The 26,114-nt window shown below is 44.0% G+C and overlaps 2 protein-coding genes across 6 annotated transcripts in view; one reads left to right on the forward strand and one right to left on the reverse strand.

Annotated features, from left to right (window-relative positions):
* RALBP1 (ralA binding protein 1) overlaps nt 1–2,361 on the forward strand; it is a 53,440-nt gene extending 51,079 nt beyond the window's left edge. Inside the window, exon 10 of one of the 2 annotated variants that reach the window (XM_039463530.2) lies at nt 435–2,361. In XM_039463530.2, coding sequence (XP_039319464.1) covers nt 435–701 — 267 coding nt within the window. In that variant the 3' untranslated portion in view covers nt 702–2,361. The remainder of the gene's footprint in view (nt 1–434) is intronic. The other variant, XM_039463531.2, reaches the window with a different exon arrangement.
* A 10,980-nt stretch (nt 2,362–13,341) lies between these two features.
* The window catches only part of PPP4R1 (protein phosphatase 4 regulatory subunit 1), an 85,564-nt gene continuing 72,791 nt past the window's right edge, over nt 13,342–26,114 (reverse strand). For all 4 annotated transcript variants that reach the window (XM_039463533.2, XM_039463532.2, XM_074383774.1 and 1 more), the window contains 4 exons: nt 22,390–22,510; nt 22,166–22,300; nt 15,902–16,043; nt 13,342–14,392 (listed from right to left, as the gene is read on the reverse strand). In XM_039463533.2, coding sequence (XP_039319467.1) covers nt 14,229–14,392; nt 15,902–16,043; nt 22,166–22,300; nt 22,390–22,510 — 562 coding nt within the window. In that variant the 3' untranslated portion in view covers nt 13,342–14,228. The remainder of the gene's footprint in view (nt 14,393–15,901; nt 16,044–22,165; nt 22,301–22,389; nt 22,511–26,114) is intronic.

The following is a 26,114-nucleotide window of genomic DNA, read 5'->3' on the forward strand; positions in this document are numbered from 1 at the left end:
TTCACAAAAAGACAAAGGATATTCACCTTTGAAACAAATTTAGTTTTTTATCTGATCTCTAACTCTCCTCTCTAATTGCTACTAAAATTTCTTTTATTTTCTCCTTAAGGGTTCTCCAGAAATCAGTTCAAAATTATATATAAGTTGTCTATTTTAAACACTAGGATACTGAATTATTAAAATAATGGTTTTCTGCTGATACATGGATGCGTTTCTCTCCTGTAACCAGGAGCAGGGTTTCCAGCCTCACATTCCGAGGAGTCATGTGGCTCACTGTGCATTCCCATTGTGTTTGTCTTCTGTTTCACAACTCATTGACTTTAACAAAACGAGATTGCTCTGTAGGAAGCCCTTGCTAACCACCGTCTGCTCCTGAGAAATCATCGTCCTCTGACTTCCTTAAGTGATAACTGCCCTTTCTGTCATTTCCAAAGATAAAGAACAATCATTTGAATCAAGCAATTCACGAGGAGCGTGAGGCCATCATTGAGCTGCGTGTGCAGCTCCGGCTGCTCCAGATGCAGCGAGCCAAGGCCGACCAGCAGGCGCAGGAGGACGAGGAGCCCGAGTGGCGCGGGGGTGCCGTCCAGCCGCCCAGAGACGGCGTCCTTGAGCCGAAAGCAGCTAAAGAGCAGCCAAAGGCAGGCAAGGAGCCGGCGAAGCCATCGCCCAGCAGGGACAGGAAGGAGACGTCCATCTGAGCAGCTTGCGCGGCCATCCGGAGTCCGCGAGACTGAAAGGACCTGTGCATCTTACTGTACCCCGGGGGCCAGGCTGGCTCTCTCGCTGTATATTCTGTAAAGGTGTCTTCTTCTCTTCTCAGACTCTTCCTCTGTTACATGTCTGACTCCTTCGCGTCAGGCTCAGGTTCCGTGGGAGGATGAAGCAGTGGACGCATTGTGGGCTTTAGGGACAGATGAATTTTCCAGATAGTGTCAGCTTATTTGAAGATTAATTTTCTTTGTTAACTTAAAATAACTATTTTAACCCTTGAGTGGCTTCTTTTTAAACCAAAAATTGTCTTTCTTTGCTTTTTTATCACAGCAGAATCAGGATCTCTTTTTCATTCAAGGGGGAACCACACCAGGTCAGCGCTGTGCCTGCTGTGGCTGCCACGAGCCGCGCCCTCCGGGATCTCTGGTACCGTCACTCTTGCTTGTGCCTTCCACACCTTCTCGGTGCAGATCCCTATGGGGGAGCTGCCTCACATTCTCTGACTGGCCAGAGTGGCACCTGGTGGGTGTTCCCTGGCCCACCCTCCTAACTCCTTCTGCAGTTCTAAACCACAGTCCATAAGCCCGAGTCACTAGGATGGCCTCTTTGGCCATACACAGGGGCTGCCTGTGGAGCCTGCCCACCTGCCCCTGGCAGCGCAGGCCTGCGGAGAGGAGGCCGCCCGTTCCCGCTGGTTCCTCACTGTGGGGACCAACAAAGGCCTTCTCACGGGGTTAGTGAAAGGTAGTCACCTTGGCCTGGTGCATCCACAGAGGATGTTGCTCAAACCAGAAGTCTTTTAAATGACTGACCTTCCTTAAAAACAGAATGACTCCGATTGCTTGCTTGGGCTAGAATGTACACGTCTCCTTGCCTGAATAAGCCATATATATTCTCTTAAACAAAAGTTTGAAATGATTCATATCGTCTTGGTGAACCTACTGGTGGACTCCAAATTGACAAGATTGAGCAATAGAAAAAAATTCCTTTCCTTTGAATGATAGCTGTGATTCACCCTGCCCCATTTTCTTGTTTCTGGTCCATCCGATGGGACGGATGATCTGATGCCCTGAGGCTTCTGGGAGGCCTGGCTCTGGAGGCAATGTGCTGCAGTCACACTATGTCAGAGTGAACAGCACCACGACAGGCCAGGCTCGTGGCTCGGAAGACAAACCCCACACACATTCAAGCGGATGAAAACAAACCCCACACGAGGGCTCTCTCCTCCTCCTCCTCCTCCTAGGTAGTATTTATTTTCAGCACCTGTTTGATGCAGTTTTTAATCCTCTACCTATTGCACTGTTGTGACTCGTTGGCCATTATTTGATTTTTGTACGGAAAAAAGCTTTGTTATAGAAATCAGCATACTATTTTTTTAAATCTGGAGAGAAGATATTCTGGTGACTGGAAGTATGGTCGGGTGTCAGATATAAATGTGCAAATGCCTTCTTGCTGTCCTGTCGGTCTCAGTACATTCACTTTATAGCTGCTGGCAATATTGAAGGGTCCTTTTTTGTTTGTGTAAACTCTGATTTCTATCAAGGTGTCATGGATTTTTTAAATTAGTATTTCATTACAAATGTCTCACATTGGTTAACTAATTTTTGCCAGGACCATTATTGATCAAGCAAATAAATTCAACAGCCATTTGGGAAAAAGAAAAGCTTCGAGTTTTTTGTACACATTCTTCCTGTGAAGAGATTGATACCCTGCGGCTGCCGAGGAGTTGGTTGAGACACTTCTTCAAGGCCAAAGAGGAAACAGTGTTTTGTTTTCAGCTCACTTTGCACCCCTCACCTCTGCAGGTGTGGGGAGCACCCCAGGCCCCTGGCATGCATGCTGGCAGCAGCCTGCCACCCTTCCACAAGCCCTTGCTGCTGCAGAGGGAGCCTGTGTTTGCAAAACCCAGTGGACTGGGTTGGGTCTGCGGTCTGAGCCGCTCCTGGCTCTAGTGGGAACTGCACACAAGTCCACTGGCCTGGCTTGGCCCCAGGCATTGCCCAGGCATTGCAATTCACAGACATTTGCATTTCACACGGTAAATGAGGACTCAGCACAGCCAACCCTAATTAGCATGTCTGGGATAGACTGGTCTAGAATAAAAATGAAGTTTCTATTGCTTTTTTTGCTTTAAAAATTCCACAATTAAAATATCTGTCATTGAAAGCTCAGACAAACAGCTGACTTCTCTGTTTTGTATAGTTAGATCTACAATGTTAAATTTATATAGCTAAGCTCTCCTTGATGGAAAGTCTCAAATGCCCTGATACGGTACATTTAACAGTGGGCATCTGGAGATAATGGGGTGTGAGAACTGAGGTCATCCCTGAGATGGGCTCTAGTGCTGCGTGATCTTTTTCTTTTCACTGGAACTATTTCTGTGCTGAAGAGCACATTTCTTGCTATATTCTAGGATATCCTAAGAATAAACACACCTTCTGAGTCCAGCCAGGCTAAGCAAGATGCAGCCTGGGCTTTCTGGAGCTCTTCAAGGGGATGTGCACCCAACCCATGTCTGCAGCTTCAGCCCTGGCACCATGCAAGGATCTGGCCCATGACTCTCATGAGGGACAGAGGGAAAAGCCTGAGTCAATTAGCAGGTGAAGGCTTCAGAGTAAGATCCTGCAGCTTTTAGGGAAGGTGAGTGGTGCCCCTGGAATATTCTAGACTAGAGCCCAGGAGACCCAGGAGGCAAGATAGCAAGCCTGGGCAGGGGAGGGGGCAGAAAGGCCCTTACATGTGACACATAGGGGCTCTTTTGCTAAGCAGGGAGAGTGCTGTTGTCCATTACATGCTGGGGGCCCTGAGCCTGCGAAGTGATGAATGCACTTTCTTTGCAGTCTGATGACTTTGCTGTCACTAGACAAGCATGACAACAGGAGGTGTTTCACTTCAACCCCAGCAGATTTCGGGCATCCCTCTGCTCTCACCACCTAGTTCAGGCATCAGGGTGCTGTGACCGGGCATTGTGCTGAGCATCGGGGGTGGGCAGTGACCGGGCGTTGTGCTGAGCTATTCCTGTTCCTGGGTCTCGTGCTAAAAACTGGCTTCTAGAGAAACAATGCAGGTAGGAACGTGGAGTTTGGTGAGGAGTCTTTTTTTTGTTAGTTTGGCTTTTCTTTGGAGACAGTCTCACTCTGTTGCCCAGGCTGGACTGCAGTGCTGTGATCTCAGCTCACTGCAACCTCCACTTCCCAGGTTCAAGCAATTCTCCTGCCTCAGCCTCACAAGTAGCTGGGATTACAGGCACACACCACCACCATGCCTGGCTAATTTTTTGTATTTTATTAGAGACAGGGTTTTACTGTATTGCCCAGGCTGGTCTTGAACTCCTGAGCTCAGGCAATCCACCCACCTCAGCCTCCCAAAGTGCTGGAATTACAGGCATGAGCCACCACGCCCAGCCTAGGCAGGAAAGTCTTGAGTCTCAGTTTCTTCATAACCTTCAAAAGCAAGTCTTGTTGAACTTCAGTTTTCTCATTGGCAAAATGAGAGAGATAATCTTGACTTCCAAAGGATGCTTAGATAAATAATGGCCAGTAAGTACCTGGTTGTAGGGCTTTTAGCATCATACTCCAATTCATTTTCCCTACTGGACATGATCTGTGACTTAGTCATCATGTTAATAATATTAAACTTTATAATGTAGAGATGAGTCAGGAAAGCAAAAACCAAGCATTCTTTTAACATGCAAGGTTCATTTCCCAGCCTCAAGGCTCAGCTACAAACTAAGCTGTGACCCGACTGCCCACCTGCCATTTTACAGACAGGAGACTGAGGCTCGAAGCAGCGGCATGGCCTGCATGGATCACTGTTGCCCCCACTGTCGTGCACGTCCCGGAGACTGAGGAAATGAACTGTTTGTGGAGGCTCCCTGGGCACAGAGGTTCTCGTGGGATCAAAATTGCTGCATCTGGGAGGGAAAGCAGGCATGATCTGTCTGATTTGGATGCACCGGCGGGGCACCTGTCTGCAGGGCTAGAGCCCGGGGACCAAAACGCGACTGCTGAACACTGCAGCTACAATTAGAGCAAGAAGCTCCTCTTTGGAAGGGCAGCTCTAGCCTTCTGAAAAAAGTCACACCTACAGTTCTTGAGTTTTTCATGTGAGGACAAAAACCCTTATATCCTATTACTACTGTTAAGATTGTTCCAGTGACAGAGAGCAGGAGGAGAGAAGGAATGGGAAGTTCTCTCGAATGAAGAGGCATGAGCTCTGCCTCACACATACTGCACCACAGGCTGGCAAGGCCAGGAAGGAACTCCCTGAAGGAGCCATGGTGGAGAGCTCGCCAGGCTCACACCTGCCCACTTAAACTGACCTTGCTTTAGGGAGGCCACGTAAGGTACAGGACTTACCCTTACATCTGAATTTCAAGATCAATGACGGATTTTTTTTTTTTTTTAGTGCAACTGTTAAGTATGTCTCACACAACCGCAACTGAATTGAGTGTCCTGTATTTTGACTTACTCTGTTCACGTTGCAAAAAGGTGACTGTGATCTTGAGTGCTGCACAGATAAGGAGTCATCACTATTTGTTTCAGAGCATGCAAAGCAGGTGAATGAAGGGCAGAATCCAAGCTGCTGAAGGGATCAAGTAGGTCCAGCTGGGGAGGGGAAGGAACGACTCAGCATTGACAAGATTTGGCTCTTTGCCTCAAATTAAAATTGTGGGGACGTTGACTAAGCAAGTATAGAGCCTGATACTGATCCCCACAGGCTGCACAGCTTGCTAGTAAAAGACTGAGCCAAGCAGCTGGATCGGGGCAGCTGTGCCCTGTCCACGACAGAACCTGGCTGCTCCTAGGGTAGCAGTGATGCCGCAGCAGCCACTACAGCCACAACAAGTTGTGATCACCACAAGCTCTACCACCAGTGGTCATGTGGGGCTTTGACACGTAGAGTTTGAAAGTGCTGATTTGCAGCTGAGGAAGTAAAATATAAATATTTAATGTTTAAAATCTCTGATCACTGTGGGTTAAGATACCAAGATTATGCAGAGTTTAATGTGGTAAAGTCCTGTACCAACAGATTCTACTATGGCTTCGGAGTCTGAGGAAGGCCAGGTCTCTTACCCCAAGACCTATGGAATCTGAATCTGCATTTGAACAAGGTCCCCAGGTGAACTACATGTTAACTTTTGAAAAACAGGCACCAGGCCAGGCGTGGTAGCTCACACCTGTAATCCCCGCACATTGGGAGGATGAGGCGAGGTCAGCAGATCAAGACCAGCCTGACCAACATGGTGAAACCCTGCCTCTCTTAAAAATATAAAAATTAGCCGGGCACGGCGATGTGCACCTCTAATCCTAGCAACTCAGGAGACTGAGGCAGGAGAACTGCTTGAACCCGGGAGGCAGAGGTTGCAGTGAGCTGAGACTGCACCATTGCACTCCAGCCTGAGCAGCAAGAGTGAGACTTCATTTCAAAAAAAAGAAAAAAACAGGCACCCTTCTAAATATTCAGCATTTCACTAGATACTTAAAAGCCACGATAACAACAAAAAAAAGGAAAATTCTCAGTGAATTATCACCCAGGAAAGTCAGCCAGCAGTCTTACAGTGTCCACCCGTTGTCCCCTGGCATTTTGCCCAGCCAGTGGGGAAACCCCTATTCTAGCATGAGCTTGCTAGGGCTCCCCTTTCCTTGGAGAGGCCCTCCTGTTTGTTCCCTCTCCCTCCCCTCAGCATCTGCCTGTGGCCTGTTCCCTGCAGAATTTCCTCATCCATGCTGAATTCCTCAGGGTGCTGGAGGACCAGCTCACACTCTGCTATCCACAGCTGGGCATTTCCTCGGGATCAAGAGCAACAGGACAATGTGGACCCACACCTGAGCGTGGCTCAGAAGCCTCTGATGAGGTGGCTTTTCCCATGGAACAACTGAAACTACTACTCAGTAGCTGTCTTGTATCCAGCTAGTAACAATTATTGGTAATATTAACCCTAAAAAGTAGATGGGTTGAAATACTCATGGTAAAATTACTAAAAACTGCAAGTAATCTTGTCAACTCTAAATCAGAAAAATTTGTCCTAAAAAAAGACATGGTAGAATTGAAACCCATAGCTATGCTGCAAAACATCACATGTACAGAAAGTGGATTATTGATCATTTTTCAAGTTTTCTAAGAAAAGAATTCTTAAGGAAAATAATTTTACAAGATAAAACTGAAACTCTCGGCTGGGTGCATTGGCCCATACCTGTAATCCCAGCACTTTTGGACACCGAGGCAGGCAGATCACCAAGAGTTTGAGACCAGCCTGGCTAACATGGAGAAACCCAGTCTCTACTAAAAAAAATAAAATTCAAAAATTAGCCACACATGGTGGTGTGCACCTGTAATCCCAGCTACTTGGGAGGATGAGGCAGGAGAGTTCCATGAACCTGGGAGGCTGAGGTTACAGTGAGTCGAGATCGTACTACTGCACTCCAGCCTGGGCAATAGAGACTGTGTCTCAAAAAAACCCCCAAAAAACCACAAACACACACACACTAAAATGTTATTAAATCCCTATAGAAAATGGATAAAGGAATTAAACCAGCTTAGTAAAGGTCACTGCACAAAATACTTTTTGTTTGTTTGAGACAGTCCCACTCTGTTGCCCAGGCTGGAGTGCAGTGGTGCAATCTTGGCTCACTGCAGCCTCCGCCTCCCAGGTTCAAGGGATTCTCCTGCCTCAGCCTCCCAAGTAGATGGGATTACAGGCACGCCCTACCATGCCTAGCTAATTTTTGTATTTTTAGTAGGGAGTTACACCACATTGGCCAGGCTGGTCTTGAACATTTGACCTCAGGTGATCTGCCCACCTTGGCCTCCCAAAGTGCTGGGATTACAGGTGTGAGTCACCACACATGGCCCAAAATACCTTTCATAAAAATTTATGGTTGGAGGCCTGGCGCAGTGGCTCACGCCTATAACCCCAGCACTTTGGGAGGCTGAGGCGGGTGGATCACAAGGTCAAGAGTTCCAGACCATCGTGGTCAACATGGTGAAACCCTGTCTCTACTAAAAATACAAAAATGAGCTGGGCATGGTGGCGCGTGCCTGTAGTCCCAGCTACTCGGGAGACTGAGGCAGGAAAATTGCTTGAACCCAGGAGGCAGAGGCTGCGGTGAGCCGAGATCGCATCATTGCACTCCAGTCTGGGCAACGAGCGAAACTCCGTCTTAAAAAAAAATGTATGGTTCGAATTTTTGTTTACAGTCACAATGTTCTCAAAGTCAAAACTGCCACATTCAGTTCACAAAATTACCTCTGTTTTGGAATTTCTTGTATAAGAAGAGTTGGGCCTTCTTCCCACCCTCCTTACACCAGGATCTGGTTTTCTAGTGAGAGAGACACATTGACTCCCTAGGCCTGACCCCTCCAGGTCACTTAACCACACTCCACACACACCACGCACAGGCACTCCACATGTGACATCCCCCCTCACCCCACTGCACACGAACACGTGTGCACATCTAGCTTTTAAAGGCTGGAGATGGGAATCAGAGAAGATAGCAACATACACTACATTTATTTCCAGACTCAGTTTCTTATCTGGTTTGAGTCATTAAAGAGGCCATTTGCTTGGCATTCAGTTGCGGGGACTTTCCTTCTTGCTGCTTCACTGCTTCGGAACCCTCCACAGAAACATGACCACACGTTCCAGTGCCCGAAGAGATTACATCCTTGCTGCCTCCCCAAAGTCCCTGCCTGCCCTGTGCTCCCCACTAAGCACCTGCCTGGCCCTTCAACCCCATACTAAGCATGGCTGTTTTGGCACCAGCTCCCCTGGAAATAAGTCACCCCTATGTAACATGGGACCTGCACCAACCAGGTGTGAAAACGAAGGACTTCAGGAAATGCCACCTCAATCTATGCCACACTAGACTTGACTGAGGGCAGTTGGGGAATGGCAAATGCTGAAAGGGGCTTGCTCTGGACATCTTCATCTGCTCAAAGACAAATCCTCCAGAAGGACCTCAACTGTCATGAACCCCTCCCTGGGAACCTCAACCACCAGGGAACCGAAGGCTGACATGTCACACCTGGATGCTCTGTTGCAGACTGTCACCTGTTCTTTCAAGGGCTCATTAATCTTTCCCAAAGGTCATTTACCCTCTCCTAAGTTGCCCCCATCCCTTTCCCTGTCCCCTGTGAAGGGAGTACCGAAGCTTCTCCATCTCACTGGGTTTGGAGGTTATCGGCTCTTCAGTGTGATGCCCCCATGCATGTGAAAGGTTCACCTAAGCTCTCCTGTTAACCTGCCTACTGTCAGTTTATTTCGGATTCAATTACTGAACCCTAGAGGGTGGAGGGAACTGTCTTCCTTGCCCTTCAAGAAGAACCAGCACCACGCCCACCCAGAGGCTGAAGAATCATCTGTGACTCAACACATTGCCAGTTTGGAGTTAAGAGGGTTCTAGAAAGCATCATAGAACTATCTATCTCCAAAACGTCAGGGCAAAACTCATGTGCCAAAAATGTAGCTACTCCTCAAACCAGCCCTCCAACAGCCCAGCAGCAAGTCCGCTCCCTGGAAGTTAGGAGAAATCAGGGAGGGAAGGAGGAACTCACTACTGAGCTTCCACCTTTCACAACTTGCAAGCACACCTTTCCCAAGAGGGGAGGGACAGCAGAGATCGTGAGTGCTGTGACCCCGGATCCAGCCAAACCGGGCAGAAAGTGGGGCCCCACATCAACACCACCACCAAGTGGAAGGGCCTGCTGGGGAGACTGGGGGCAGCAGAGAAGGAATTTCTGGCAGTGACCAAGCAGTGCCTAAAAAGCTATTTTAAAAAGTATGGCTTTCCTCTTCATCCTTTGTTGCTCAGAAGTTCTATGACATCGAAGGGTATCTTCTAAGACTAGCCACCCACAAAAACTGGAAACATTCCCTTTGAAATCTGGCACTAGACAAGGATGCCCTCTCTCACCACTCCAATATAGTACTGGAAGTTCTAGCCAGAGCAATCAGGCAAGAAAAAGAAATAAAGGGTATTAGAATAGGAAAGGAGGAAGTCTAACTGTCTCCATTTGCAGACGACATGATTGTATATCCAGAAGACCCCATCGTCTCAGCCCAAAATCTCCTGAAACTGGTAAGCAACTTCAGCAAAGTCTCAGAATACAAAATCAATGTGCAAAAATCATAAGCATTCCTATTCATCAATAATAGACAAATGGAGAGCCAAATCATGACTGAACTTTCATTTACAATTGCTACAAAGAGAATAAAATACCTAGGAATACAACTGACAAGGAATGTAAAGGACCTCTTCAAGGAGCACTACAAGCCACTGCTCAACGAAATAAGAGAGGACACAAACCGATGGAGAAACATTCCATGTTCCTGGTTAGGAAGAATCAGTATTGTGAAAATGGCCATACTACCCAAAGTAATTTACAGATTCAATGCTATCCCCATCAAGCTACCAATGACCTTCTTCACGGAACTGGAAAAAAACACCTTAAACTTCATATGGAACTAAAAGAGAGCCCACATAGCCAAGTCAGTTCTAAGCAAAAAAAAACAAAGCGGCAGGCATCACACTACCAGACTTCAAACTATACTACAAGGCTACAGTAATCAAAACAGCATGGTATTGGTACCAAAACAGAAATATAGACCAATGGAACAGAACAGAGGCCTCAGAGGCAACACAACATATCTACAACCATCCGATCTTTGACAAACCTGACAAAAACAAGCAATGAGAAAAGGATTCCCTGTTTAATAAATGGTGTTGGGAAAACTGGCTAGCCATGTGCAGAAAGCAGAAACTGGACCCCTTCCTGACACCTTACACTAAAATTAACTCCAGATGGATTAAAGACTTAAACATAAGACCTAACACCATAAAAACTTTAGAAGAAAATCTAGGCAAAACCATTCAGGACATAGGCATAGCAAGGACTTCATGACCAAAACACCAAAAGCACTGGCAACAAAAGCCACAATAGACAAATGGGACCTAATCAAACTCCACAGCTTCTGCACGGCAAAAGAAACAGTCATTGGAGTGAATCGGCAACCAACAGAATGGGAAAAAATTTTTGCAGTCTACCCATCTGACAAAGGGCTAATATCCAGATTTTACAAAGAACTAAAACAGATTTATAAGAAAAAAACAAGCCCATTCAAAAGTGGGTGAAGGATATGAACAGACACTTTACAAAAGAAGACATACATGAGGCCAACAAACATGAAAAAATGCTCATCATCACTGGTCATCAGGGAAATGCAAATCAAAACTACATTGAGATACCATCTCACACCAGTTAGAATGGCAATCATTAAAAAATCTGGAGACAACAGATGCTGGAGAGGATGTGGAGAAATAGAAACACTTTTATACTGTTGGTGGGAGTGTAATTAGTTCAAGAACATTGTGGAAGACAGTGTGGTGATTCCTCAAGGACCTAGAAACAGAAATTCCATTTGACCCAGAAATCCCATTACTGGGTATGTATTGAAAGGATTATAAATCATTCTACTATAAGGACACATGCACACAAATGTTCACTGCAGCACTGTCTACAATGGCAAAGACCTGGAACCAACCCAAATGCCCATCAATGATAGACTGGACAGGGAAACCGTGGCACATATACACCATGGAATATTATGCAGCCATCAAAAACGAGTTCGTGTCCTTTGTAGGGACATGGATGAAACTGGAAACCATCATTCTCAGCAAACTGACACAAGAACAGAAAATCAAGCAGTGCATGTTCTCACTCATAGGCAGGTGTTGAACAATGAGAACACATGGATACAGGGAGGGGAGCATCACACACTGGGGTCTGTTGGGGGGAAATAGGGGAGGGACAGCAGGCGGTAGGGAGTTGGGGAGAGATAGCATGGGGAGAAATGCCAGATATAGGTGATGGGGAGGAAGGCAGCAAATCACACTGCCATGTGTGTACCTATGCAACAATCTTACATGTTCTTCACATGTACCCCAAAACCTAAAATGCAATAAAAGACAAAAAAAAGTCAAAATAAAGAGAAGATTAAAAAAAAAAGAAAAAAAAAAACAAGACTGGCCACCCAGTATTAAATACCCTCAAAGACAGCTTACCATCTTATTTTTATCTTGTGAAAGGAAAAATTGTGAATACTAGTTGCTGTTTCCACTTTCATTTTGTTGGGGATTTCCACATTTGCTTGGCTTTATACTGGCTTTGGAATCCCAGTTCCCTCCCTTAGGAGATCCTGTGTAAGCAGAGGCCACATGTGAGACAGGACCCAGGACACCTGTCACACACAGGCTGGCTCCAGCTGCCAGGAACATGCCCGCCTCACCTCACCTTCTACAGAGCAGCTACAGAAGGCATCATGGCAAGTATTAAGAGTTTAAATAAAGAGGGTGACACTCCAATCTTATTTTGAATTCTATTAGAAAGTCTTCACACTGGGAATGCCTTGACGGTAGGAGGTGAAAGCTGTCAATGCAGGTGTCTCTTGGATTCATTGCCACTGAAATATTTTCAAGTGCAGCGTACTCTTTGGAGCACTTTAGAACCTAACTGGGGTGTCGAAGGATGTCCCTTGGTAGGACAGGATGCATAAAGGCTGCAGAGTGGAATGGGCTTTTGCATTTTTAACTTTACAAGGTGCTCTAGCGCACCTTAAATTCAAGTTCTTTATCCCCAAACATACCATGTTAGCATAGCCACTGCTTTAAAAAAATACTGCTATCAGTCTATGATACTAATGCGATTTAGAGAACTGAAATACTGGGTGCCAAAAGTCTGTAACAGAGAATATGCAGCTCAAACATGAGGCTAAATCAAGGCACCAGGTCTTCGCCTCCAATGCTGCTTTCAGAGGCCTTCGGAGACCACCCCACACCCTTCACAGCTGCTCCCCAGCCCTGCCCCCATTACACACTTCACATATTACCTATGCATTTATCTCTTCATTTGAACATCCTTCCCAGTGGGATTTGTTCACCCTTATATTTGCAGAGTGTAAATATCTGGGTTATAATGCAAGAAGCAGCAGCCAAAGGCTTACCTGTAATAGTGTAGACAGGAAGCAGCCCATGTATTCCCAAATCCCATACTGAAGTTCAAAGGAACTTATTTTGACTTACTGAAGAGTCCCTGCTGGCTGAGTAAATAAAACCCAAACTCAAAGAAGCACCAGGGGACTCAGGCCAAGGTTTTCAAACCGGGCTTACAGGAACATCGAATGTATATACACATAGCACTTTACAAACCACCTTCAAATAGAATCTCATTTGCTTGCAAAGCAACCCTGTGAGAAACAGGGCAGGTTTTACTAATTCCCATTTTACTGATGAAGAAACTGAGACTCAGAGATGCTTGACTATGTCTCAGGAGCTTCAAGACAAACCCCACTGCCGTCTTCAGTGGGGCGCGTCCAAGCTCCGCCAGACATTTGGCGCCCACCTGCCCTTGGGGCTGCAGGCAGGAGCAGGAAGAAGACCCAAGAGGCACCTGCTACTGCCAAGAGCAAAACCCAACCCCAGGGACAAAGGCAGATTCAAAGAAACTAATAAACTAGTTAAAAGACAAATATTTTAATCTAGTTTCCCCATTTTAAACTAAATCATTAATACAGGTCACAAATTGCATTTATTCATAGACATCTAGAAAACAATCAAAAGTGTAGATATCTTTCTCTATAGATCTTATTAATACATTTTATTTGGACAAGAGAACTTGTGCCACGACAGTTTAAACAGCATGATTAAAGACTGCAGCACTCCCAAGAGTGGTCACAGGTATGTACAGTATGTGAAGAAGTTGCACCTTAGAGCTGATCATGATCAAGTTTAAAACACCTGACATATAGTATACGTCTAATAAATTTCCTTCACGTCATGACCAGCATGAAAAATTCAGACACAGACACTCAGCAACCATTCTGTAAATGTGTACAGCAATATGCTGTACTTCCGAGTTAAAGTCAATCCTACTTTCGTGTTAGCATCAAGCCCTCAGGAGAAGTAAAAAAAAAACCTTTCCCATTTACATACATCAGAAGCGATTCACACACAGGGCTGGGCTGGACAGCTGGCCACAGAACCCAGCAGGTCCTTGCCTGGGAGAGAACACTTAGGGCTGACACTGAAGGTCTCTTTCACATCTGGGCACATGTCTGCCTTCAGCTGTAAGAATTTCATTTGTTGGTTGTTAAATAAAACCAGGAGAAAGCAATGCAGGTCTCTGGGAATCTCATCCCTTCCATAAAGAAAATGCTCTGCCAATTCAAGTTTCATTCAGTCAGGAAGACGGAAGGATTTAAGGCTTCGGTGACAATTATAATCCTCTGAGAAATTATTTCCCCTTAAAGTCAAGATAAGATAATAGTGTGTTTACTGTACTTTCTCTTGACTCTTAAAATCCCTGGTACTGGGTGTGGGCAACTTGCACCTGCAACTCAGTCTGCAGGAGAGGAAAGCCTCTCCTCCCCCGAAAGCTATCCCAGGTCACATGCGTGTGGAACGCCTGCTGAACCTCAGCTCTCATGGAAGCAGGAAAGACACCGAGATTCAAGCCTTCTAGTAGGTTGAGGATGCTGTGCTCATGGCATCTTCAGAGATTTTGGTACTGGCAGGGTGGATGCTTGCAAAATACTTGACGTCACTGTCACGGTCCATCTGAAGAGCCATGATGGTCTGCTCCACAGCCTCCTGGTGACAGCTGGCAGAGGCTAAGAAATAGTCTGGAAATGACACATGCACAGGACACATGAAACCAGTCTAACAGAACATTTCAGAGTTCTGTCAAGTATGAGTATAAACAGTTCTTAGGGCCGGGCGCGGTGGCTCAAGCCTGTAATCCCAGCACTTTGGGAGGCCGAGGCGGGTGGATCACGAGGTCGAGAGATCGAGACCATCCTGGTCAACATGGTGAAACCCCGTCTCTACTAAAAATACAAAAAATTAGCTGGGCATGGTGGCACGTGCCTGTAATCCCAGCTACTCAGGAGGCTGAGGCAGGAGAATTGCCTGAACCCAGGAGGCGGAGGTTGCGGTGAGCCGAGATCGTGCCATTGCACTCCAGCCTGGGTAACAAGAGCGAAACTCCGTCTCAAAAAAAAAAAAAAAAAAAAAAAAAAAACAGTTCTTAGTCATTATAAAACAGGACATTTCTACAAGTACACACAGAAGCCACATTGAAACATAAACAGTAATCCAAACTGATTTGTTATAGGAAGAAAAAGTGCCAGAATAAAAAGATTTATGAAATTTATCTTGTTTTTATAAGACTAAGTCTCATGATATTCAGTGACAGCTAAGGAATATTAAATGATTAAACCAGTGAAAACATCACACTTCTTAGCTATTAAGTAGCAGTAAAAGAAAAAACACTTCCAAATGCCAACTACAAAAAAAAAAAAGCAATATTCATTTCTCCTTATTCTTTGACATCTACTACAAACTTCTTTCTGTGCTTCATTCACGCATTCAACTATACTTATGAGGTGTTCTGGGTGGAGGAGTAGGTTAAAATAAATAAACCACCTTGAATCTTGAAGAGATTATAATTTCCAGCAAAACAAATACTATGGGGCATCTGTTTCTTGCCTAAGGACAGAAGGGAGAGCAAACACAGGTCCAGCCCCATACTGGAGAGTGCAAGTGGCAGGCTGCCAGGCAATAATTTGCACATAAAGAGAATACCCAATTTTAAAAACTTAAGTTTTAGGCTGGGCGCGGTGGCTCATGCCTGTAATCCCAGCACTTTGGGAGGCCAAGGAAGGCAGATCATATAAGCTCAGGAGTTCGAGACCAGCCTGGCCAACATGGTGAAACCCCATCTCTCCTAAAAATACGAAATTAGCCAAGCATGGTGGCTGTGATCCCAGCAACTGGAGGGGCTGAGGCAGGAGAATCGCTTGAACCTGGAGGACAGAGGCTGCAGTGAGCCAAGATCGCCCCACTGCACTCCTTTTCGAGACTCTGTCTCAAACAAACAAACAAAGTTTTAAATTATAAAAATGATACATGCCCATGATAAAAACACTCCTACTAGAACAGTAGAGGACTAATTAAAAATCCCTTTAATCTTTCATGTCCTCTTGAGAGAACCACCAGAACTAAAATACTTCCTTCCACCAGATTATTTTCTTTGAGCAGATAATACTACTACTTTGGTATTTGTTGATCCAGCACAGTCCACAGACATCATTCCCTACTCACACGTTGCTTCTAGTAGAGCCACTACCTACCTTTTTCTAGTAGAGTTTGTCTTAACGTCTTTGCAAGAAGTACTCGCACATTAGGAACCCTGTCGTTTGCTAAGGTGAGGAGATGCGGCATCAGGTGCACAGCAAACTGGTCCATGGGAAGGCAGTCATCCTCAATGACAGTCTGGGGAAAAGAAACAGCTGCTTTAGGCTTCTCTGCCGATGCAGTAAAAAACTCAACTACTGGCTAATAAAAGCTTTGAGTGACTGCAGGTACAAATTTTAGGTACTGCTTTTTAACTAAACTTCCAGGTACTTGGGAACTCAAATCAAAAATTACCTAATTAACTGCCCACATGGACAGACACAGTTTTTAAACTGCTCCACGGAGACCTAGAGTGTTCATTCACACTTTCATTTTCAAATCTGTGCTCTGGGTCCCAGACATGACACCCTCCTAGTGGAACCAGTGGTATGGTATATGTGTGCACGGTATGTGTGTAGTGTGGTACATGTATGTATGTATAATATGCAGTTGGGAACATGCATGCATGGATGTGCAGTGTGAAATGTACATATGCACACGTCTGTGTAGTACAGAACATGCACATACATGGGCATGTGGTATGTGGTGTGTAACATGCACGTATGTAAGCACGTGGGGTGTGAGTGGTGCACGCCCATGTTAGAAGGGACTTGGCTGGCAAAGAGGGGCCAGCAGATGTCCAATAATGAAGGCAGATGATCCTATAAACAGCCAGGCCACCATAAGGCTCTGTTCCTTAAGAATAAGGAAGAGGGCAAGATGACAGAATAGGAACAGCTGTGGATTGTAGTTCCCAGTGAAAACGCAGAGGCTGTTGCAGGTGATTCCCAGGCAAGCAGGGTCTGGGGTGGACCTCCAGCAGTCCTACAGCAGGGGGGCCTGACTGTTAGAAGGAAAACTAAGAAACAGAAAGAAATAACTTCATCAGCAACAAAAAGGACATCCACTAAGAGACCCCATCTGAAAATGACCAACCACAAAGACCACAGGTAGATAAATCCATAAAGATGGCAAGAAACCAGCACAAAAAGGATGAAAATACCTAAAACCACAACACCTCTCCTCCTCCAAGGGATCACAACTCCTCACCAGCAAGGGAACAAGGCTGGATGAAGAGTAAGTCTGATGAATTGACAGAAACAGGCTTCAGAAGGTGGGTAATAAACTTGTTTGAGCTAAGAGATCATGTTCTAACCCAATGCAAAGAAACTAAGAACCTTGAAAAAAGGTTTGACAAAATGCTAATGAGAATAAACAGCTTAGAGAGGAATATAAATGAATTGATGGAGCTGAAAAACACAGCATGAGAACTTCGAGAAGCATACACAAGTTTCAATAGCTGAATCGACCAAGCAGAAGAAAGGATATCAGAAATTGAAGATCAACTCAATGAAATAAAATGGGAAGGCAAGATTAGAGAAAAAAGACTAAAAAGAAAGGAACAAAGCCTCCAAGAATTATGGGATTATCTGAAAAGACCTAATCTACATTTGACAGGTGTACCTGAATGTGACGGAGAGAATGAATCCAAGCTGGAAAACACTCTTCAGGATATTATCCAGGAGAACTTCCCCAACCTAGCAAGGCAGGCCCATATTCAAGTCCAGAAAATAAAGAGAACGCCACAAAGATATTCCTCAAGAAGAGGAACCCAAAGGCACATAATCCTCAGATTCACCACGGTTGAAATAAAGGAAAAAGAAAAGGCAGCAAGACAGAAAGGTCGGGTTACCCACAAAGTGAAGCCTAACAGACTCACAGTGGATCTCTCAGCAGAAAGCCTATAAGCCAGAAGAGAGTGGGGGCCAATATTCAACATCCTTAAAGAAATTTCAACCTAGAATTTCATATCCAGCCGAACTAACCTTCATAAGCGAAGGAGAAATAAAATCCTTTATGAACAAGCAATTGCTCAGAGATTTCATCACCACCAGGCCTGCTTTACAAGAGCTCCTGAAAGAAGCACTAAACGTAGAAAGAAACAACCAGTACCAGCCACTCCAAAAACGGACCAAATGGTAAAGAGCATTGATATAATGAAGAAACTGCGTCGACTAATAGGCCAAACAGCCAGCTAGCATCAAAATGACAGGATTAAATTCACACATAACAATATTAACCTTAAATGTTAATGGTCTAAATGCCCCAATCAGAAGACACAGACTGGCAAATTGGATAAAAAGTCAAAACCTATCAGTGTGCTGTATCGGGGAAACCCATCTCACATGCAAGGATACAAACAGACTCAAAATAAAGGGATAGAGGAAGATCTACCAAGCAAATGGAGAACAAAAAAAAGCAGGAGTTGCAATCCTAGTCTCTGATAAAATGGACTTTAAACCAACAAAGATCAAAAGAGACAAAGAAGGACATTACATAATGGTAAAAGGATCAGTGCAACAAGAAGAACTAATGATCCTAAATATATATGTACCCAATACAGGAGCACCCAGATACATAAAGCAAGCTTCTTAATGACCTACAAAGAGACTTAGACTCCCACACAATACTACTGGGAGACTTCAACACTCCACTGTCAATATTAGACAGATCAATGAGACAGAAAATTAACAAGGATATCCAGGACTTGAACTCAGACCTGGACCAATCAAACCTAACAGACATTTACAGAACTCTCCACTCCAAATCCACAGAATATACATTCTTCTCAGCACCAAATCACACCTACTCTAAAACTGCCCACATAATTGGAAGTAAATCACTCCTCAGCAAACGCTAAAGAATGGAAATCATAACAAACAAGTCTCTCAGACCACAGTGCAATCAAATTAGAACTCAGAATTCAGATACTAACTCAGAACTGCACAACTTCAAGGGAACTGAACAACTGGCTCTTGAATGTTGACTGGATAAACAATGAAATGAAGGCAGAAATAAAGATGTTCTTCAAAACCAACGAGAACGAAAACAAACATACCAGAATCTCTGGGACACATTTAAAGCTGTGTCTAGAGGAAAATTTATAGCAGTAAATGCCCAGATGAGAAGCAAGGAAAGATCTAAAATTGAAACCCTATCATTAAAATTGAAAGAGCTAGAGGAGCAAGATGAAAAAAACTCAAAAGCTAGCAGAAGATAAGCAATAAGTAAGATCAGACCAGAACTGAAGGAGATAGAGACACAAAAAACCCTTCAAAAAATCAGTAAATCCAGGAGCTGGTTTTTCAGAAAAGATCAACAAAACAGAAGACCACTAGCCAGATTAATAAAAAAGAAAACAGAGAATAATCAAATAGAAGCAATAAAAAACGGTAAAGGGGCTATCACCACAGATTCCACAGAAATACAAACCACCATCAGAGATTACTATGAATAACTCTATACACATAAACCAGTAAGCCTAGAAGAAATGGATAAATTCCTGGACACTTACACCCTCCCAAGCCTAAACCAGGAAGAAGTCAAAACCTTGAATAGACCAATGACAAGGGCAGAAGTAGAGGCAGCAATTAATAGCTTACCAACCAAAAAAAAAACCCAGGTCCAGATGGGTTCACAGCTGAATTCTACCAGACATACAAAGAAGAACTGGTACCACTCCTTCTGAAACTATTCCAAACAATCCGAAAAGAGGTAATCCTCCCCCAAATCATTTTGTGAGACCAACATCATCCTGATACCAAAACACGGCAGAGAATCAACAAGAAAAGAAAACTTCAGGCCAATATCCATGATGAACATAGATGCAAAAATCTTCAATAAAATACTGGCAAATGAATTGCAACAGGACATCAAAAAGCTTATCCATCATGATCAAGTAGGCTTCATCCCGGGGATGCAAGGTTGGTTCAATATACCCAAGTCTATAAATGTAATTCACCACATAAACAGAACCAAAGACAAAAACCACATGATTGTCTCAATAGGTACAGAGAAGGCTTTCGACAATTCAACAGCCCTTTATGCTAAAAACTGTCAATAGGTATTAACAGAACGTATCTCAAAATAATAAAACCTATTTATGACAAACGCACAGCCAATATCATACTGAATGGGCAAAAACTGGAAGCATTCCCTTTGAAATCTGGCACTATACAAGGATGCCCTCTCTTACCACTCCTGTTCAATACAGTATTGGAAGTTCTAGCCAGAGCAATCAGGCAAGAAAAAGAAATAATGGGTATTCAAACAGGAAAGGAGGAAGTCAAACTGTCTCTATTTGCAGACGACATGATTGTATATCTAGAAGACCCTATCGTCTCAGCCCAAAATCTCCTGAAACTGATAAGCAACTTCAGCAAAGTCTCAGGATACAAAATCAATGTGCAAAAACCACATGCATTCCTATACAACAATAACAGACTTAAAGAGAGCCAAATCAAGAATGAACTGCCATTCACAATTGCTACAAAGAGAATAAAATACATAGGAATACAACTAACAAGGAATGTAAAGGACTTCTTCAAGGAGAACTACAAACCACTGCTCAATGAAATAAGAGAGGACACAAACAGATGGAGAAACATTCCATGCTCATGGTTAGGAAGAATCAGTATCGTGAATTTGGCCATACTACCCAAAGTAATTTACAGATTCAATGCTATCACCATCAAGCTACCAATGACCTACCAATGACCTTCTTCACCGAACTGGAAAACACCACCTTAAACTTCATATGAAACTAAAAGAAAGCCCGCATAGACAAGTCAATTCTAAGCAGAAAGTACAAAGCTGGAGGCATCACACTTCCTGACTTCAAATGATACTACAAGGCTACAGTAATCAAAACAGCATGGTATTGGTACCAAAACAGAGATATAGACCAATGGAACAGAACAGAGGCCTTGGAGGCAACACAACATGTCTACAACCATCTGATCTTTGACAAACCTGACAAAAACAAGCAATGGGGAAAGGATTCCCTGTTTAATAAATAGTGTTGGGAAAACTGGCTAGCCATGTGCAGAAAGCAGAAACTGGACCCCTTCCTGACACCTTACACTAAAATTAACTCCAGATGGATTAAAGACTTAAACATAAGACCTAACACCATAAAAACCTTAGAAGGAAATCTAGGCAAAACCATTCAGGGCATAGGCTTAGGCAAGGACTTCATGACTAAAACACCAAAAGCATTGGCAACAAAAGCCAAAATAGACAAATGGGATGTAATTACACTCCAGAGCTTCTGCACAGCAAAAGAAACAATCATTAGAGTAAACTGGCAACCAAAAGAATGGGAAAAAATTTTGCAATCTACCCATCTGACAAAGGACTTGTATCCAGAATCTACAAAGAACTAAAACGGATTTACAAGAAAAAAAACAAACAAACCCATTCAAAAGTGGGCAAAGGATATGAACAGACACTTTTCAAAAGAAGACATATATAAGGCCAACAAACATATGAAAAAATGCTCATCATCACTGGTCATTAGAGAAATGCAAATCAAAACCACATTGAGATACCATCTCACACCAGTTAGAAAGGCAATCATTAAAAAATCTGGAGACAACGGATGGGGAGAGGATGGAGAGAAATAGCAACACTTTTACACTGTTGGTAGGAGTGTAAATTAATTCAACCATTGTGGAAGACAGTGTGGCAATTCCTCAAAGACCTTGAATTAGAAATTCCATTTGACCCAGAAATGCCATTACTGGGTATATGTCCAAAGGATTATAAATCGTTCTATTATAAGGACACATGCACACATATGTTCATTGCAGCACTGTTTACAATAGCAAAGCCTTGGACCAACCCAAATGCCCATCGATGATAGACTGGACAGGGAAAATGTGGCACATATACAACATGGAATACTATGGAACCATAAAAAACAATGAATTCGTGTCCTTTGTAGGGACATGGATGAACCTGGAAATCATCATTCTCAGCAAACTGACACAAGAATAGAAAATCAAACACCGCATGTTCTCACTCATAGGTGGGTGTTGAACAGTGAGAACACATGGACATAGGGAAGGCAGTGTCACACATTGAGGTCCTTGTTGGGGCACTAGGGGAGGGACAGTTGGGGGTAGGGAGTTGGGGAGGGATAACATGGGGAGAAATGCTAGATAAAGGTGATGGGGATGGAGGCAGCAAACCACATTGCCATGTATGTACCTATACAACAATCCTGCATGTTCTTTACATGTACCCCAGAATGTAAAATGCAATAAAATATATATACATAAAAGAATAAGGAACAGGGTGAGAGAGAGGTAGGAAGTTAAAGAAGAAACATTCTTCTTGGAGAAAAACTCACAAACAGGTAAGCCTAGGGCCTTGCTTACCTGGCAGACAAAGACAAAAGCTTGCCGACCAGACCACTTGGGACATCTGCCAAAGTTCTCCACAAGCTCATTGATGAGGTCCACTCCGAATGTTGGTGGTGTTGCTGCATGCAGCTTCTTCACCATCTCGCTGACCTGAGAGGGTGAGCATGGAGAAGTTAGGAACAGCTTCCATTCTAGGATCTTAGTTTGCTGATCTAAAATTTTAAAGGTTCAATACATACCAACTTGTAGGAAATCCAACGAACAGAAGAAACTTTGTCTGCACACAGATTCAGAGCAATGGGACGTAAATAGTCATAAACATCTCTGGGACTGTATAACTCTAGAAGTAAAATCAGCTGTCTACAAAAAGGAATTACAAAAAGACAACGTTTAAAAATCAGCAAGACAAACGAAAACAGTTTACTCATCTAAATAATGTTTAATACTGGACACTGAGCATTTGTCTCAAACACATGCAAAGAGGAGCGATTAAGCAGACTTCTCCTGTACAGAATTACCTCTAGTCTCTGTGTATCTGGAAATGCACTTACATGCTATTCAAGTTCCTTAGAGTGTAAGGAAAACAAAAGCTGTAGAGTTCTGTGTCCATGGGGACTGAGACAGAGCAAAGCATTTCCTAGTATGTTCAACTGGAACATGGCCCACATTGATCCATGGTCATAGTTTGGAATGTGCTGAGAAGCTTCCATCTATAAATCAGTTTCTCAGTAAGAAGTCCCCGCAGAGGGAGGGAGCCTGCTGTGTACCTGTTGCTAGGGATATCAGAGGGAGGGCATCTTCCAGTGACTTTCTCATCACATCTGAGGGGACCTGAGATTTCCATGACATTCACCAGGCTAACCTGAATAGCTTCAACGGTGCCCTTAAAGAAATATCTTGGATGTGAAACATCTGCCTTTCAGATTTTATGTTCAAGATGATTTACATTTCTAATAAGCAGATGTCAACTGTAACATGAATATCATGAATATAGACTATGCAATGATAAATGCACCTGTGTATACAAACACACATCCTCAAAGAGACACACTTCTTTTCTGACAAAGTTCAAAATAAAAATTCCAAACAGGACATCAGTTTCTGCTTAGAATGCAGAAAACTGCCAAGAATGACCCTACAGTAGAAAAAGCTATATAAACTTCAGGATCTTTTTTTTTTTTTTTTTTTTTGAGATGGAGTCTCCCTCTGTTACCAGGCTGGAGTGCAGTGGCGCAATCACAGCTTCCTGAAACCTCTGCCTCTTGGGTTCAACCGATTCTCCTGCCTCAGCCTCCCAAGTAGCTGGGATTACAGGCACGCGCCACCATGCCCAGCTAATTTTTGTATTTTTTAGTAGAGAACGCTTCACCATGTTGACCAGGATGGTTTCAATCCCTTGACCTGGTGATCTGCCCGCCTCGGCTTCCCAAAATGCCGAGATTACAGGCGTGAGCCACCACATCCGGCCCCAAGATCTTTTTTTGAGCTCATCAGAGAGTGTGGGTTGCAAGGCACCCAAATAACCTAACTTCTCAAGAGGGTAAAGAGAACTGCCCCTCAGCAGAGCCCAGATGGTCAGGGCACCTGCTGGCACGTAACAGGGTGGGGAGAAATCAACTCGAATTGTAGCCAGATACCCAGGGCCAGATAGCGGTGGATGGCATGTGAGTCGGCATGAGCGTGAGGTGGCTCAAACAAAGCTAGATGTGCCCGACACAGGGAGCTAACATTCCTGGGCAAACCTTCCAACTTCCACAGGGTACCTGCCTCTCATGGGTGCTTCAAGAAAGACAGCCAGGGCCAGGTCAAATACCATCTCTACTAAAAATACAAAAATTAGCTGGGTGTGGTGGCACAAGCCTGTAGTCCCAGCTTACTTGGGAGGCTGAGGCAGGAGAATCACTCGAACCCAGGAGGTGGAGGTTGTGGTGAGCCGAGATCACACCACTGCACTCCAGCCTGGAAACAGGAGAGATGTACCATAGCAGGCAGAAGTGACTGACAGGACAGCAATGAATCATCAGGCACTCTGCTGAGTCTTTTTCTCATGCAAAACAAAAGGCTTAAGCTGCTGGTGGAGGCTCTTAAGCCTGTCCAACCCATGGGCCCAGCAAAGACACTGCAGCTGGGGAGAGAACTATGCTCCTTATTCCAAGAGAAGCTGCAGGGAGTCACAGATAGGAGGTCCTACCCATTATACAGGGGTCAAGGGACAGCTGAATGCTGGGTAGAATACCCACACTAGAAGCCCACTGGTACCCTAGCTCCTACCTGCAGCAAATGGCAATAGTAGTGGCAGCCCAGTGAGAAAAACTGAAGCCCAAAGTACACTGAAGGTAACTACAACAATGACAAAACACAAATCCAGCTTCATCCTGACTAGATGGACTCGCACCCCTTTATTACATGGCAGAAGGGGAGGTGTGCATTTCAAGTCAGAAGTGGGCAAGCCAGAACTCAGTGGAGTGGCATCTTTATACTGAAAGACAAACTGTTAGCCCACATTCGATACTCAGCAAAGACGTCATTTGAAAATGCAGGTGAGGTCTATAATCCAAACGATATAAAGAACTCTTACAACTCAACAACCCAAGATAAACAACCCAATTTAAAAATTAGCGGCAGACTTGAATAGACATTTCTCCACAAAATATATACAAATGATTGACAGGCTTATGAAAAAGTGTTCAACATCATCAGTCATTAGAGAAATGCAAATCACACCATAATGAGGTGCTGTTCCACACCCAGCAGAACATAACTGCCCTTATCTGACCACTATCTGATATGTATGCAACATCATTATGTACCTCGTAAATATGCACAATTATTATTTGGTCAATTAAAATATTTTTAAAATGTAACAGGAAAATAGGTGTTAGGAAGGATGTAGAAAATGGGAACTCCTGGCCGGGCGCGGTGGCTCAAGCCTGTAATCCCAGCACTTTGGGAGGCCGAGGCGGGTGGATCACGAGGTCGAGAGATCAAGACCATCCTGGTCAACATGGTGAAACCCCGTCTCTACTAAAAATACAAAAAATTAGCTGGGCATGGTGGCATGTGCCTGTAATCCCAGCTACTCAGGAGGCTGAGGCAGGAGAATTGCCTGAACCCAGGAGGCAGAGGTTGTAGTGAGCCGAGATCGCGCCATTGCACTCCAGCCTGGGTAACAAGAGCGAAACTCCGTCTCAAAAAAAAAAAGAAAATGGGAACTCCTATACATTACTGATGGGAATGTAAAATGATACAGCTGCGTGGAAAAGTTTGGCAGTTCCTCAAGAAATTATACACAGAATTACCATATGGTCTTGCAAATCCACCTCAAAAGACCTGAAAATGATTTCAAATATTAAAGCTTGTACATAATGTTCCTACTAGCACTATTCACAAAAGACCACACACCCAACCTAAATGTTCCTCAACAGATGCAATGCATTAAACAAATATGGTATATCCACAGAGTGGAATATTACTGAACCACAAAAAGGAAGGCAAGTTCAGCTAGAGGCTACAACATGGAGGACCACTGAAAACACTGTTAAATGAAGAAACCAAGCACAAAAGGCCAAATGTTATATGATTCTAACTGCGTGAAATGTCCAAAACCGGCAAATCCACAGATGGTAGATGCTTATTGGGCATGGGTTTTCCTTTTTAGGAGGATTAACATTTTAGAAGTAGATAGTGGAAATAGTTGCACAACACTGTGAAAGTTCTAAATGTCATCAACAGCAAATTTGGCTATGTGTATTTCACCATAAAAATAGTATAAAGATAAACTAAAGACATTTTCAAGAAAAAAAAAAAGCTGAAGAAATTCATTGCCAGTAAGACATGTACTACAGGAAGTGTTAAAGGGCTAGAATACCACACAGAAACCTGAATCTACACAAAGTAATGAAGGAACTGAGGAAAGGTAAAAATGAAGTAAATATACGCCCCTCCAAAACAGAATCTAATAAAT

This window comes from Saimiri boliviensis, chromosome 13, assembly GCF_048565385.1.
Source record: "Saimiri boliviensis isolate mSaiBol1 chromosome 13, mSaiBol1.pri, whole genome shotgun sequence".
Classification (NCBI taxonomy): domain Eukaryota; kingdom Metazoa; phylum Chordata; class Mammalia; order Primates; family Cebidae; genus Saimiri; species Saimiri boliviensis.